This window comes from Camarhynchus parvulus, chromosome 4, assembly GCF_901933205.1.
Source record: "Camarhynchus parvulus chromosome 4, STF_HiC, whole genome shotgun sequence".
NCBI lineage: Eukaryota > Metazoa > Chordata > Aves > Passeriformes > Thraupidae > Camarhynchus > Camarhynchus parvulus.
The window spans coordinates 13,023,643-13,038,275 of record NC_044574.1 but is presented as its reverse complement, the minus strand read 5'-3'; the positions used below and the strand labels follow the sequence as shown (position 1 = coordinate 13,038,275).

Sequence of the window (14,633 nt, the reverse complement as noted above, 5' to 3'; positions counted from 1 at the left end):
AGAACTTCATATATATTTCTATTTCTATTATCTGTCAAAAAAAGAGAGATAATATTAGGCTACCAAGATCCTTGTAACCTTTCATTCTACAGTGTACATAGAATTGCTTTAAACTACTGCCATGAGGTGGCTTTATGTTTTTCAGTTATCATTTTCAAGAAGTCTTCAGCCACAGTGTTTTATGATGGCAGAAATAAACTGCAAATATGCTACACCCCAGCCAGCAGGGAGTAGGAAACCACCTTGGAATTGTTAATGTCAAGCTGGGCTGTGAACAGTGATTCTTGTCATGGCAGCCTAACACTTCCCACTTCTCATAAAGGGATGCCTTTCCTTGGCTCACACTTTTTCTCTGCCATGTGTAGAGGGCTTCCTGGCCTGGGCATCTTAGGAAAAAAGCGTTAATAAAATGCAGGCAGGTTTTTCGAAAAAATTGCAGAAAAGTGGGCAAACCATTTCATTGAAACCTTCTACTGTGGCTCTTATTTGGAGAAACAGTTTAAAGTTTAGCAGTGGGAAGTACATTCCTAAGTACTTCCCCCTTCAAAATCAGCTCAGATCTGGCCAAATCAGGGTCCTCTGGGAATTTCAGTTCACACATGCACAGCTGCACAATCAGAGGTTGGCTGATACATTTCCTGTGGTCTTTGAGCAGGATCTGGGTTAGATTGTTGGAGCAGCATGACATTTTGTTGAGACTGCTCTTCCTCCATCAGGCACCACAGTAATATCCATCAGTCATTTGTTACACTCTTTTCATCTCTGGCAGAAAACATGATTAAAAACCTCCCTTGCTTAACAACTGCATCATGCCCAAAGCCTGATCCACTCTGTGGATTGAATGAGACTGAGACCTTGATAAAAAAACCCACACAAATTTGTCACTCAGAAGTCTAGCTCAACACATGATATATTAATCCTGATCTGAATGCAGAGCTAAGATGGGAAAGGGAGTTCCCTGTCCTCCATGGCACTGCTAGATGTAATCACAGCAAGGATAGCATCTGCATCACTCCACAACACCAGTCCTTGAGCAAAGATGCAAAACCTAACAGAAGACTTGTCAAATTAAAGCTTTACATATTTTCAAGCTGGATTTCTATTCAGTTTACCTGCCTATAACAAGCCAGGATTAACAGCTATTACTTCAAGTGGTGGAAGAGTTGAACCTATGCTTATCATAAACGACCCCAGGAAAAGAGTAATGGAAGGTTTGGGCCATTCAGCCTCATTAGTGCATTTTGAATCATGTCTGGCTGGTCAGGCAGCACATTCCCCGGCTGACTTCTGCCACTTACTGTTCATCTTGCCACCTGCTGTCAAATGAGTGATGATTTGGGATCTGCTCCTGTTACATACATATCTTCTGCTAATATGTATCTAATGTTATACTTATTGTGTGATAAACATACCATTTTTCTTCTCCCCTCCCTCTTTGCCCTGAGAAGACTCAGAAAAAGGCTGATGGTGACCTGTAGTGGATGCAATTGCAGACAGTGTCACAAGTACCCGAGATGTGAGGGGTGACTGTAGCTGGAGACAAGGCAAATTTCACACCCAGCTTTACATTCTGCTTCTGCCTGTTGATTACTCTTCTGAGAACACAGAGAGAATAACAGAATAACTGAATGGTTGTGGTTGGAAGGGGCTTCAAGATCACCTTGTTCCAACCCTCCTGCTGTGGGCAGGAACACCATCAATCAGACCAGGGCTCAGAGCCCCACCCAGCCTGGCCTGGACCCTGCCAGGGGTGGCCCATCCACAACCCCCTGCGGATGGGCAACCTGTGCCAGTGTCCCACCACCCTCCAGGGGGGTCTCTCCAGGGCAGAGAGAGAGAAATCACCTCCCTCAGCCTGCTGGCTGTGCCTCCTTTGATGCAGCCCAGGGTTGCAAATGCTGCAAATGCACGCTGCTGGAGCATCTCCAGGTTTGCATGCACCAGAACTCCCCAGTGTCACAGACATTTCTTTTATGAAAAATCCTCTTTCAGGATTTTTCCTGCTGAAGCTGAGAGTTTCAGCAACAAGACATAAGCAATAGATTATCTGCTGCTGTGGAATGCAACAAGTCTGTCTGGATTGGCCCAACTTGCATGTTTATAGTTAATGACCAATCCAGAACTGAGATCTCTCAGACACAGTCCGTGAGAGCTGGTTTGTTATTTTTTCTTTTACTTTCTATTGTTAGGTAGCTAGCAGCTTCTGGAAACTCTTCTTTCTTTTTCTTTTTAGTATAGTATAGTGTATGTATATATCATAACATAATAAATCAAACCTTCTGTAATGGAGTCAAGGATCTATGTCTCTTCCTTCACCCAAACCCCCTTGTGACCACCGTCAACACCTCAGTTCTGCCCCCATGGCTGCCCTCAGTGAGTTATCTCCAGAGTGTGCTCATGCCTGAGATTGCCTCCATCCAGTACCTTCCACTTGGACCTGCTAAACTTCAAGTTAAACTTGCTAAACCCAACTTCAATGGGTTCTTGTGGTCCCATTTCTTATCTTTGTTCATGGCACGAGAAGATTCAGGTGTGATCAGCAAAACCAGTTCAGGAGTGCAGGCAGGTAGTGGGTGACAAGAAAACTATTCCATCACTGTGCTTCCAAATTGATTTTTCTAGTTCAGAGGAACATTTAATATTAAGTTTCTATTAATGTAACATATCTTTCAAATGGTGGGGTTTTTTTCCATTATCACTTAAATGTTAGATAAAGTGAGGAATATTTGTATGATGTGCTATTTTAACTTCTGTTTTTACTTTGTGTAATTACAGGACACGTTCATATCACTGACTTTAATGTAGCAACCATAGTGAAAGGCTCAGAAAAAGCTTCTTCTATGGCTGGCACAAAACCCTACATGGGTAAGTTTTTGATACATTTAAAAATGTAAGAAAAGCCTATATTAAGGCTGACTAATGGTATAGCAAAAGGATTTTAAGTTGTAAAAGCATAAGTAGATGTGATCAACTTCTTTTGACAGTATATATGTGTGTCAGCAGTGAAAATCTTCAGAGATGGATGTTGTTTGGATGTTCTTTAATACAGGAGCTTGATCTCTACCCTCTTCTAGTCAGTTTCTGTTTGGTTTTGTGAATTCAAATTCAGGAGAATTTGTGTGTTACTTTCTGCAAATCACCACACTTTGAAACAAGAATATATGATGTATTTGCACAGAAGAATATATGGTATATCTGCTTAGGTGAAATGAGCAGCACAGGCATGGCATACCGAGCATTAGGAAGTCAAGGGAAAGATGGGAGACTGGGAAAAGATTTTACCTTTTCACACTAATGGATCTGGTCTAAGTTCACCTCAGCTCATGTAGTTGTTCCACTCCTGAAACCTCCTCCCCACTCATCAGATCTCCACCATATCCATCAACCTCACAAGAAGAAGCAGTACCAAAACAAATCTCTCCTTTATGAAGACCATCACACCATCCAACAATTTACTTTCTCTTCATTGCACCTTCCTCGCCTCTTGGAAATGTGAAGATGCTGCAAAAGCCCCAGTTGCAGTGTTTACCATTCAGTAAGAGCCAAAAGAGTCACCCTTGCATTTATTTGGAGCTGTAAGAAGACAGCAAAGCTTTTAGAACTGTAAAAATCCTCTGTTTCAGATGAAAAGTGATGGGTAAGGATTCTCTGTTGCACAGTTTGGATACAAAGATTCAACAAACCAAATAATAAGTGTGTGACAGATATGGTCAGACATTCATTGGTGCTGCTTTCCTCTTTTAGTTTATATCTTTTATTTTGTGAGGAATTCTAACCTCAGTGAAATTCTACAAGGACTTTTCAGTTGCAGTGACTTCTGATTGTAAGGCTGTAGCACTTTTCATGTGGCTTCTCCTGAGATGTTTAGACTATGAGACAAATAGAAAAAAAGCAGAAGTGGGGAGGTTGGCTCTATGGTTGCTGGCAAGCTCCTATTACCAGGAATTCAAACCACAATTTAACCTTGGTATAACAAGACAAAGTAACCTTCAAGCATGGTACCTGCTGAGCACCAGAACCAAGGAAACAGCAGTTTCTGTAAGACATGCCTTATGCTGTGCTGATTTTCACAATGATGACAGTATGAGATGTGATGAAAGCTATTTCCCCCTCTTGAAGTTTTATAAAGTCCTACTTTCATGTGGAGTCTGTTGTGTTTAATCAGATATGAGGGGACTCTCCAGCCTTTCCCTTAGCAGAGGCACTTATAGGATTTTTCACTTCTTGCTATGGGAAATTTAAGGAAATAAACAGAAAAACTTTATCTCTAAAGCCTCCATTTTTCTTTGAAATCTGATTGAAATAGGCTGAGGAATTGCTAGGGAGAGATTTGTTCACATGCAGCATGACAAAATAAAAATGGTTTCCAGGAAGAAAACCAGAGTGAATTGATTTTGTGTTGTAAAAATGCCCTAGCTGTTCTGATTAAGATGACTATCTTGTAATGCTAAGCATGGTGTGAGTCAGCTCCTGCAGCCTTTGCTTAATCCCACTTCACATTAGCCTCAAGTATTTCAGCCTGAAATATTCCCTGCCTATTTCCCTACTTATTTAAAAGTTTATGCAGAATGCACTGTACCCAAACCTGAGTGTTTCTCTAGAAACCCTGTCCATTTCCACGTTCCCCCCTTCCCAGCCAATTCATTCAGAGAAGTGAATACCCACCACACATAGGAACAAAGACAGGGACAGCAGTATATGAGAAAAGGGCAAGGCCAACAGGCTGGCAATGCAGGACAAGGCCACTCAGGGCACTTCCAGCTGCTTCTGCTGCTTCTGCAGCTTTTCCTTGTGGGAATAATATCAGAAAGATTTGGGAAAGCTGCAAAAGGCAGCCTCAGAGACAGCAGAACTGTGATTAGAGCTAAGTGGTAGCCATGAGATAGGTCAGCAGAAAAATGATGTAAAATGTAGAAAAAAATGTGCAAAAATTTATGTAAAATGTAGAGAAGTAAGGACAAATAGAACAATGGTCTGTGTATTAACACTTGTCTAGAAAAACTCCCTAAGTTACAGAAAAGTTTATCTAGCAAGATATTAGGAAGTTTTAAGCTTAATAATAGAGCTCTGTGCATTGTGTTTTAAAGCTTACAAGCAGGTATTGTATTCAAAATAAGCAGTCATTGTTTTAACCAAAGGTACATGTGCTTATAGTGGTAGGATAGAACTACTGTCAATGTGCTTTTGCTTTGTGTGATTGGTTAAACAGCTTATAAAGCAAGTTGTAACATAAAGTTCTTGGTCTGCTGCCTGGGATGTGAGCTGATGGCATCTTCCCATTGTCATAACCATGTAATGAGAGTGATGCTGGAAAATAAAACAGCTCAAGGCACGTTCTGAGCAGTCTGGGCCAGTGATATTCCTCTCAAAGCCAGTGACCTGAAAAGCTGAAATGAGATCAACTTCTTAGAGTCTGGGGTCCTCCAAGTTTGTCTTGTGTTTTCAGGCAGCTGGGACTGTGGAAGGCAATGTGTGTCCTCTGCTGATTTGGGAAACCTGTGTGCCACCTGTGCCTGATTTTACCTTCAGAAATTCACTGCTCAAACCTTTTACAATGCCTGTGACTGAGGGTGTTGTCAAGGCCTTGCTGTAGGAAGAGCTTTTTGTAAACTCCTATGGTTTCAGGCTGTCATCCTGCCCTGGTAGCAATGCAAAATGTCCTTTGGGACCAGGCTGGCTTTTGGCAGGCACAGCTGCTGCCAGCAAATGACCACCAGTGCTGTGGAGGATCCCTCCATTGTGCATGGGGATGTGGGGCAGGAGAGCCAGGGCAGGGCAGGACATGGTCCCTGGTGCATGGGCTGCTCTGTTCAGCTGTGACTCCTTCTGCCTGCAGAAGGATTTTACTTTGGCCTCTGTGAGAAAGGGAAGTGTGTGTTTGCTGACTGGAAGCAGCTCTGTAAGGCCTTGCTACTTTCAACACTGTTCCATCTTTATGAGAAAAAAAAAAAAAAACAAAAACCAAATAAAAGGAAATTTCTTCAATTTCTCCCTTGTGAACAAGTCTGCAAGAAATATCTGTGTATCTCAAATATGCTCTGTGCTGGGCATCCATCTGCAGTCATGGCCCCTCTACCCTGCAATAGAGTGCTCAGCTACAAACCCAAAAGTTAAACAGTAAAACACATCTAGAAAACCTGACAGGTGTCACCTTTCTTTTATTCATCACTTTGGCAAATTTATGTGTGTTTGAGTCCTATTGCATATGATTTTTCCTTATTGAAATATTTTAGAATGATCAATTTCTATAGATCTGTGTATTATTTCTGAGTGTTGCAAAATCTTATTATATTATATTTTGGGGGTGGGGGATAAGGTTTGGGGTTTTTTTAATGTGGAGTTTTTTGTGTGGTTTTGTTGCTGCTGTTGCTTATTTTTGTTGGTATTTGGGAGCTTTTGCTTTTAGTGGTAGGAGGGTTTGGGAGGACTAGGTAGAGCCTTTGATGTTTTTCTCAGCCAGAGACTGAGGGTATTCAAATTATGCACTGTGACTTTACCTCAGATTGAACCAATAAAATACATTTTATTACACAAATACACCTGACAAAAATCCAAAGTCAATAAAATCAGTCATAAATTATGTGAAAGGTTTCAGCTACCCCATTCCTATCTCACAGACTTGTTATCTCAGGTTTTCACAGCTCCTTTCACAGACTGCTGTCATGGTGAAGAATGACTGCATGCCTGAGATTACCAGAGTATTGTGGATTTACACTGGTCCACTGAACTTCTAGAATGTATGAGTCATCCATATTTATTAATTAATCCTCTGTAGGTGTACAATTGAAATCAGAGGAAAGCCAGTGGATGTCCTGGTATAAACCTTTCACATGGAAAAAATTATCCCATAGAACTAAATTTGTTTCTCAGATGCTTAAAATATAGCAGGGAAAATTTTGAGTTGAGTTTTCAAAAGTCATCATTCTTTGGTCTTTCTTGCACTCATATTAAACAGTGCTCTGAAATTAAATACTCTTTTGCAGCCCATTGCATTTTGAATGCAGTTAAGGCAGTGTTTAGGTTTTTTAAAATCCTATCTTTATCCTACAGGGGGTTTGACTGCCTGTCTGCAGAGTTTCTCTGGTCATATCCATATTTCTCTGGACCTTTTGATCCCAGGGAAATCTCATGATGTCAGAATGACAAGGGAGGCTTCTCTTTGTTCTCTCTTAGCAAGAGCTAAGAGTGGCTGTGTGAGACTCTGAGGTGCTGAAATAAATGTTCCCCACACTGATGGGATTTTCAGCTTGTGCTAGGAGCTACGTGGCTGAAGGGATTAAACACACATCAGTATTTAATCCCTTAAACACTGTGATGTTTACACACATGTAAACATCTGTGATTAAACATAGTCAGGTTTTGGTTCCACTCTGACACTAATGAGTAGGAACATAAGCAGCTGAGGAGCCTCAGGAGATCAGGAAAGAAGTTATTACCTCCAGCTGCTCTTCACCTCTTTGCTCTCTGACCTGCTACCATCCTTTAAGATCTTCCAGCAGAACTACCAATACAATCATTTCTTTGACTATCTCAGTTAATAAATACCCCACTCTGAGTTCAAGAGGTAGTTTTGGTTTGGGCTTTTTTTTGTTAAATCGTTTGTTTATTTATTTTTTGGCTGCCTAAAAGGGCCTGGTGTGCTGTGGAGCTCTGCAGGCAGATCTGAGGGGAGCAGAGGTGCAGCAGAGATGGCAAATGCCCCAGCAGGGCCCTTCTGCCCCCTGGATAACTCCTGGTTAACCCCCAGGTTTTTGCATGCATAAACTGGTGCAAAGATATTTTCTAACCTGCTGGGAATATGTGATGCAGGAGCATGGAACAGCCCTTCTGGTGTGCCAGGTACAGTCTGTCCTGAAAATCCCATTACACAGACCCAGTAATTTCAGTACTGGGCAGCACAGCTGCTGGCTGTACACTGGAACAATCTTCCAAACACCAAATGGATATTTTTGGACAAAATCCCTTCTAAAAATTGCTAGAAAAACTGGCCCTGCAGCCACTGTGAGCTTTTTGTATGGAGTAACAAAGGTGCTTGTGTACAATTTCATGTTCAATAATGGGAGACCATGACTTGCTCGTTGCTGCCGGGCTTTCTTTCAGCAGGGGCAGCAACTCAAGGTTGTTTCTGTGGGGCTGATCCAGATGTTCAGCCACCAAGGGCTTCTCTGTGCAAGGTCAAGAAGTGAGCTCTGTTCAGTGGCTGAGTAAAGCAGGGAGTTGTATGAGGATAGAGGCTGAATAAGGGCAGGAGAGGTTATATAGCCATATGGGAAACTAATAAGGCATTCTAAATGCCATGTCTGCTTTCAGGTAATGGTATCTAAATTATTTACTTTGATTGAATAATTGCATTAAGTATGAGTATTAAAACTATTGAGGTGTATAATGTGAATAATGGTGCAAAATCAGTTACATGGCTATAACAAGTAAAAACCTCATGCTAGAAAATTGTCATCCCAGCATGCCCAGGCTTTAAGCAGCATTTTGCTTTATAAAATAGAAGTTAGCAGCTGGCTAGTCTAAAGCTCTGAGTCAGAAGGCTGACCACTATAATTTAGACCTTTTTAACACATAAGAAAGTAAACACTAGGAGCTAAATTGATAGTTTACTAAATCCACATTTCTATTCAGGGAGAGGGAAATTGTTTTCTTCCATTTTGCTCTTGAAACAGCTTCTACTCTGGATAGAAGATCACTGGTTATTATTGTAGTTTGATTTCTGTTTTTTATTTAAACCATGATCCAGAAAAACTACTGACCCCTGAATTTACTTCTCAGGGTAAAGCGAAAATTACATTATCATCACAGTGCTGAGAAAGCAATTAGTATTTCACTGAAACATCTCAGTTCAAGGTTCTTGGAATAATATTCCAAAAATCAGGTTCATTTTTTATTTAGCTCAATCTGTCATGCCTTAAGCCTGATTCAGCAAGGCGAAACTATAAATGTGTTCCATACATCATCATTCACAAGTTTGTTAGATGTAAACATCCAACCTTTTAACAGTTTGTCCTGTGCTAGTCAATCAAAATATCAATTATGCTGTGTGTATTTTATATATGGGTATATATCAATTTATACACACAATTTTTCCCCAAGATCAGGGACTAAGATGTGGAAGGAGAGTGATACCTTGCAGTGTGATATTATGCTGAATCTCAGTGACTCTGGAACGTATTTTCTAATCTGAAATCTCGGGCACTGCAGCAAGACCCACACCACTGAAGTATGTTTTGCTGCAATGACTGCAGCAGAGTGCATTGCTTTGCAACCCCCCCAGTAAACAACAAACCTCTGGTTCCCCTCACTGACATGTAGAGTCTCTGCTGAGATGGAAATAGACATCAGAGAGCTGTAGCTCGACAAGTGGATGAGCAGTGTCAGGGATTTCATTCTTAAGAAATGTTTTGGACATATCCACCTGAACTGGGTCAATTAAAAAAACACCCAAAAACACTTGGGGTTTTTTGTTTGTTTGTTTGTTTGTTTTTCATTTTCAGTTTCTCATATTGATAACACTGGCACAGGACATTGTGCAGGAACTGATGACCAGAAGTCATTGGCAATATTTAGCTTTTCATTGACAGTCAGCTCCTTACAGTAATCCCTCTTGCAAGACTGACTTGCAAGTTATGGCTTAAAGAGACTGATTTGTTAGTTTTGTAGGTGCTCCATCAGAAATAACAGCAGCTTTTCTTTTTGCCAGTCAAGAGATAGACTTCAAAATGATCATTCTATCATGGACAGCATTTTCAAACTCACCTTTGAGCACCAAATTAAAAATTGTCTGAATTTCAGAGACACAGACCACTTACAATTTATGAAGTTGTGATACCAATGAATACTCAGCAGATTTTCAGAAACCCTACTTAAAACACTTTATTCCTTGTACTAAATGGACTTTTACAATAGGAATAAAGAGTGAAAATTTTGTTTAGCATTATTTGCATTTACATTGATATTCTCTTGTATTTCAAGCTCATGAATCATGTTGTTAGATACCAATATCTTTCCAAAAATAAAGGTAGATAATTAACAGCCAGCTACATAAAATTCCTTTTTTTATAACTTTATTTTTGTTACAGATCTCTAGGAAAATATGTATGCAATATGAGATGCATCATCTACATATTTCACATTGCAGATCATATGACTGGTGTGAAAATTCCAGTGGAGAGTTATATACATGGATGGATTTGTCAGAAATTACTCCCTTTAGCACAAACCCACAGAACAGGAGCAAGGATATCCCAGTATGCCATTGCTTCTGAGATGGATGCAGACCCACTAGATTTGCTCTCACATCCAATTTGTTCATGGGTTTCATAGGTTGTCCTCTAGTATGGTTTCATTTTAGAGAGAAATAACCATTTATTTACTTCCTACGCTCTGCAGCAGTATGGCATTATTAAAAAGATACAGTGCAAAAGCATCAAAAGATACATGTCTGAAGAGGGTTTATTTTAATTTATTAGTTGGAAAAAAGTATTGACTGGAAATTTGTATTGGGGACAACCAAGAAATGCACTGAAGCACACAATACATTACAAATGTGAATTATTTATATAACTTTTCAAGAAAGCAAAGCAGGTAAATGATAAAATAATGGAAGTGTTTTATTAATAGAAAAATATAGATGCAACAAAGAAACAATGGAAGGACTTTTAGCTTGGCTAGTTGCCAAAGTTATTCATTATTATCTAAGACAAAGAGACATTCCTGATTTTATTTGCTCTGTTAAAATTAGTACAGATGTCCCAACTCTTGGAATGGCATTGATATTTAACAGGTGTGTCTTTGTCATTTTCAAAAAGTTGCATGAAAGGTGTCAGAGATCACACTTTGCTATTACTTGATTTATCCTCACGGTTAACAGTTGAGCTCCTGCCATGCAAATGTCAGCTGCCTTTCCCCTAAGTGTGTGTGATTGTAACTACAGCTCGTGGCCAAAACAAACTGCAGGATCACACCCAATATTAAACCCATTTATTTTCCTGAAAAGCCTTTGTTCAGTGGAAACTTCTAAAGGAAAAAATATGAAACTCTTGTTCTTGCAGGTGCTCTTGCTCTTGTTCACACAAACTCTTGAAGGCAGAATACTTCTGCCTATGGGATAAAAGATGAAGTATTCTTCTCATCCTAAATCTGTTATGACAGGAGAGAATATGTTCACAACAAGCAGACACAGCAGAGCTGTTGCCTCTGCTCCAAGCTGGCAAACTCAAATCTGATCATCCTTTGAAGAATGAACCCAGAGCAGGCTGCAGGATGGCTGTCCAAGCTGATCCTGGAATCAAGCTCAAATTTTAAAAGATTACAGACATTTAAGTAATGGTGTTAAAGAAAATCAATGCAGAATTTAATCTTTCCTTATAGAGTTTTTATTTTCTTTTATCCTAACTAGTTTGCACTCTGAATTGGTTCCCCAGGCATAGTTATTTCTTACAGCAAAATCTAATATTATGTCCTGTATTTCATAGCTCTAGTTCTTCAGAGCTTGGTTAATTCCATGACTTGGAGGCTCTGCTGTCTTTCTGTAAGATCATGCTCTGTTTCTGAATGAGCAGGCAAACTCCAGCAGTCTGCACACAGCCTGGAGCCCTCTGTTTGCACCTAATGTCTCAGTTCAAAAAGACTTTTAGACACATTAAGCACAAGCTTAGTGTGAAATGGGTATTCAACAGCCCAGTCAAACTAGAGAAAGGTCTTTTGGCTTCAACATGGTTGAGATTTCACCCTGAGAAAAAACCAAAATATAGGATACAGCAAATCATATTGCACCCTCTGCCAGCCCCCCCACCATGGGAAGAGAGTGTTTACAACGACTTCACTGGAGCTGATGGAATGCAGAGAGGTATTCCAGTTGGACTGAAAATAATGCTGTTAAAGTGGGCAAAAAGGGGCTTTAAAAATCAGGACCTTAACTGCTCAGATTCTATCCTCAGAATGCCATCAGCTTAAGGTGAGAAAACAGCTTCAAAACTCCAGGGCAAAATAAAGCATTTTCTGCTGATCTGCTTAACGTAGGATGAGTTGACCTTGAGAATTTTGGTACAATAAAATAAAATAAAAGTCAACAGCTCAGTCACTAAATTAGCAAAACAGCTGCACCATTCTGGCAATGTCATAGGTTACATCAATGAAGTACTTTCACCTCTATCTCACAGAAATCAGATAGTGATCTGTCTCATTAATAAAATGTTAAAGCTATACAAGAAAAAGTGAAACCAGCATTATACCTGCATAGTTCAGTAAAAATGCCAAAAGGCTATTTTCTGTAATGAGGTATTGTACATCATCTAGGCACAGTGGTCAAAAACCATAACAAATGGGGCTAAGTCAAGCAAACCTTCACTACAAGGTTCCTGTGGTGATATTCAAAATGTAAGTTTGGTGCTTGATGTGCAATTTAAGTGCATTGATCCACTAAAGTAATCAAAATAATCCTCCTTATGCTCTCACCACCTATGTGATACACTGCACACCTGTAGGAATTGCCTGCACACCAGCAGCACACAAATAAGAGTTAAAATACACATGAAGCTATAGCATGCCAAGGGAAGCTATGTCATCTGGATGTGAGAAAGAGTTAACTCAGTGTAATGACATAAAACGTTGTTTTATGTCATACTGGATCACAGCACAAGTTTTCCTCTGTCACAGATCCACTGGTCGCCTGTTCTCCAAACACATGTATTCCAGAAAAAAATGTTTATTTCGGTGCCTACAGATCTCATTCCAAACACGTTTAGACATGATCCTGCTGCTCAAAGAGTATAAGACCACTTTCATACATTCACTGTTTTTATTCTACAGATCAGAGTTTTGCCATAACTAATGAATGGATGCTGAAATCTTCTATTATATTTGGCACTTGAAGACTTTCTGAAGTCAGGTCTGGAGTTGTAAATTATTAGATTGCCATCCATAACGCAAGGACTGCAAAAACTCCTCTAAGAGAAATGCCTTTCTATTTATTAAAGATGCTTCTCTAAATGCCATAAATAGTCAAATCCCAAGCTGCCAGTCAGAAGTGGGACCAGACTGCATCATTCACTGCAGTGTGCACACCAGAAAGTGAGGCTGTGGTAATAAGTGGTAATGTGGTAAATTAGCCTCAGTATCATGGTCAGGAGAGGCTCTCATGGTAATTGTAATCTAGCATGATGTTACAGCTGGGGACAGTGCTGTTTAGAAAATCTCCACTGAAAATGTTGTTTTAACAAAGTGTACTGAGATTCTGCTGTTAAATCATTAGAAAAGCATGACCAAGTTTTCATTTCATTTCATTTCATTTCATTTCATTTCATTTCATTTCATTTCATTTCATTTCATATCCATATCTCTTATTTATATCTGGTTTTCTGAAGAAATTACAGTAACGTTATTTAGTACAGGTTTTTTCATAAAATTAAAACAAGGTGGATCCTTGTTTTGAAAACACCTTTTCTTTTCATCCACAGAAGTTTATGGAAGCCATTACTTCATTGACAGAGTGTTTTCTTCCAGTTGTGACAGTTTCTCACATCGTAAAATCAGTGTCAGGATTTCTATCTAAGTACAAGTTTCCTATGTTGAATACCTTTAAAACCTGTCTGATTAGTTCTATCCAAATGTAGAATAAGGATGAGATTTACCATATTCAACACCTTCATCAATCACGAAGAATCACCTCACTCGCAGATATTTCTCCCATAAAATGTTTACATAACCCTAAGTGCTCTAAGTCACACTTCAGACCAAGATTTCCCCTCCTATTACTTATTTTTATTCACATAACTTAACATTTAAATGAACAAAGTAAGAAGTAACATATGAAATTACTGACTGTTGAAATACCCTGCCTGGCAAAGGTTGCTTGTTATGAGTAAAACAAGGCACTGAAACTTCACCCTGAAAATGCTCTGCTTCTAAATCTATTTAATTCCAGTTTGTTGAGTCCTTACTCATTTTTCAGCTGTGAAATAATACCCATAGTCTAACCTTAATGAAATGCTTTTTTGTTCAATTTGATTTACTATTTTAGCTCCAGAAGTGTTCCAGGCTTTTATGGATGGAGGTCCAGGATACTCGTACCCGGTAGACTGGTGGTCGCTAGGAATTACAGCATATGAATTACTGAGGGGCTGGGTAAGAATGATGGACTTTGTTGTTGTCTTACAAAAATCTCAAGTTTGCTGTGCACTCTTCAGGATAAAATTTGAGTGTACAAGGCCCAGGTTAGGAATGCTGTCCTGGTTCTTTCCCAGCTGAAAACACTCTTGGCAAAGTTTCACCCCATACTCAAATATATTATGGAAACTTGCTTCAGTTTGGCTAAGGAGAGGCCTAATGTTTAACAGCTTCTTTATAATGGCGAATTGCAAACAATGGTATTTTTTTTCAAATAGAATTTGAGTTACTTCACACTCTATTTTCTCTTTGATTCTCTTGGCTAACACCATAAGAGATCTAATCTAATTTCCTAAAATGCTTGGCCCAAATACAGTAAATGCTTAGTGCCAGTGCATTTGTTTCTTATCTAATCAATTATGTGAATAAGCTTAATGAAAAATCTTCCTGAGCACGGTTGAATATCACAGAAGATAATGGAAAACTCTTTTCCATTTTGGTTCAAAGGATTTCAGTCAGTT

The 14,633-nt window shown here is 39.5% G+C and overlaps 1 protein-coding gene across 1 annotated transcript in view; it reads left to right on the top strand.

The window, feature by feature from the left end:
- STK32B (serine/threonine kinase 32B) overlaps positions 1-14,633 on the top strand; it is a 163,153-nt gene that overhangs the window by 117,827 nt on the left and 30,693 nt on the right. Inside the window, exons 6-7 of the mRNA XM_030947996.1 lie at positions 2,776-2,865; positions 14,027-14,130. Of these exons, the coding sequence (XP_030803856.1) occupies positions 2,776-2,865; positions 14,027-14,130 (194 nt within the window). The remainder of the gene's footprint in view (positions 1-2,775; positions 2,866-14,026; positions 14,131-14,633) is intronic.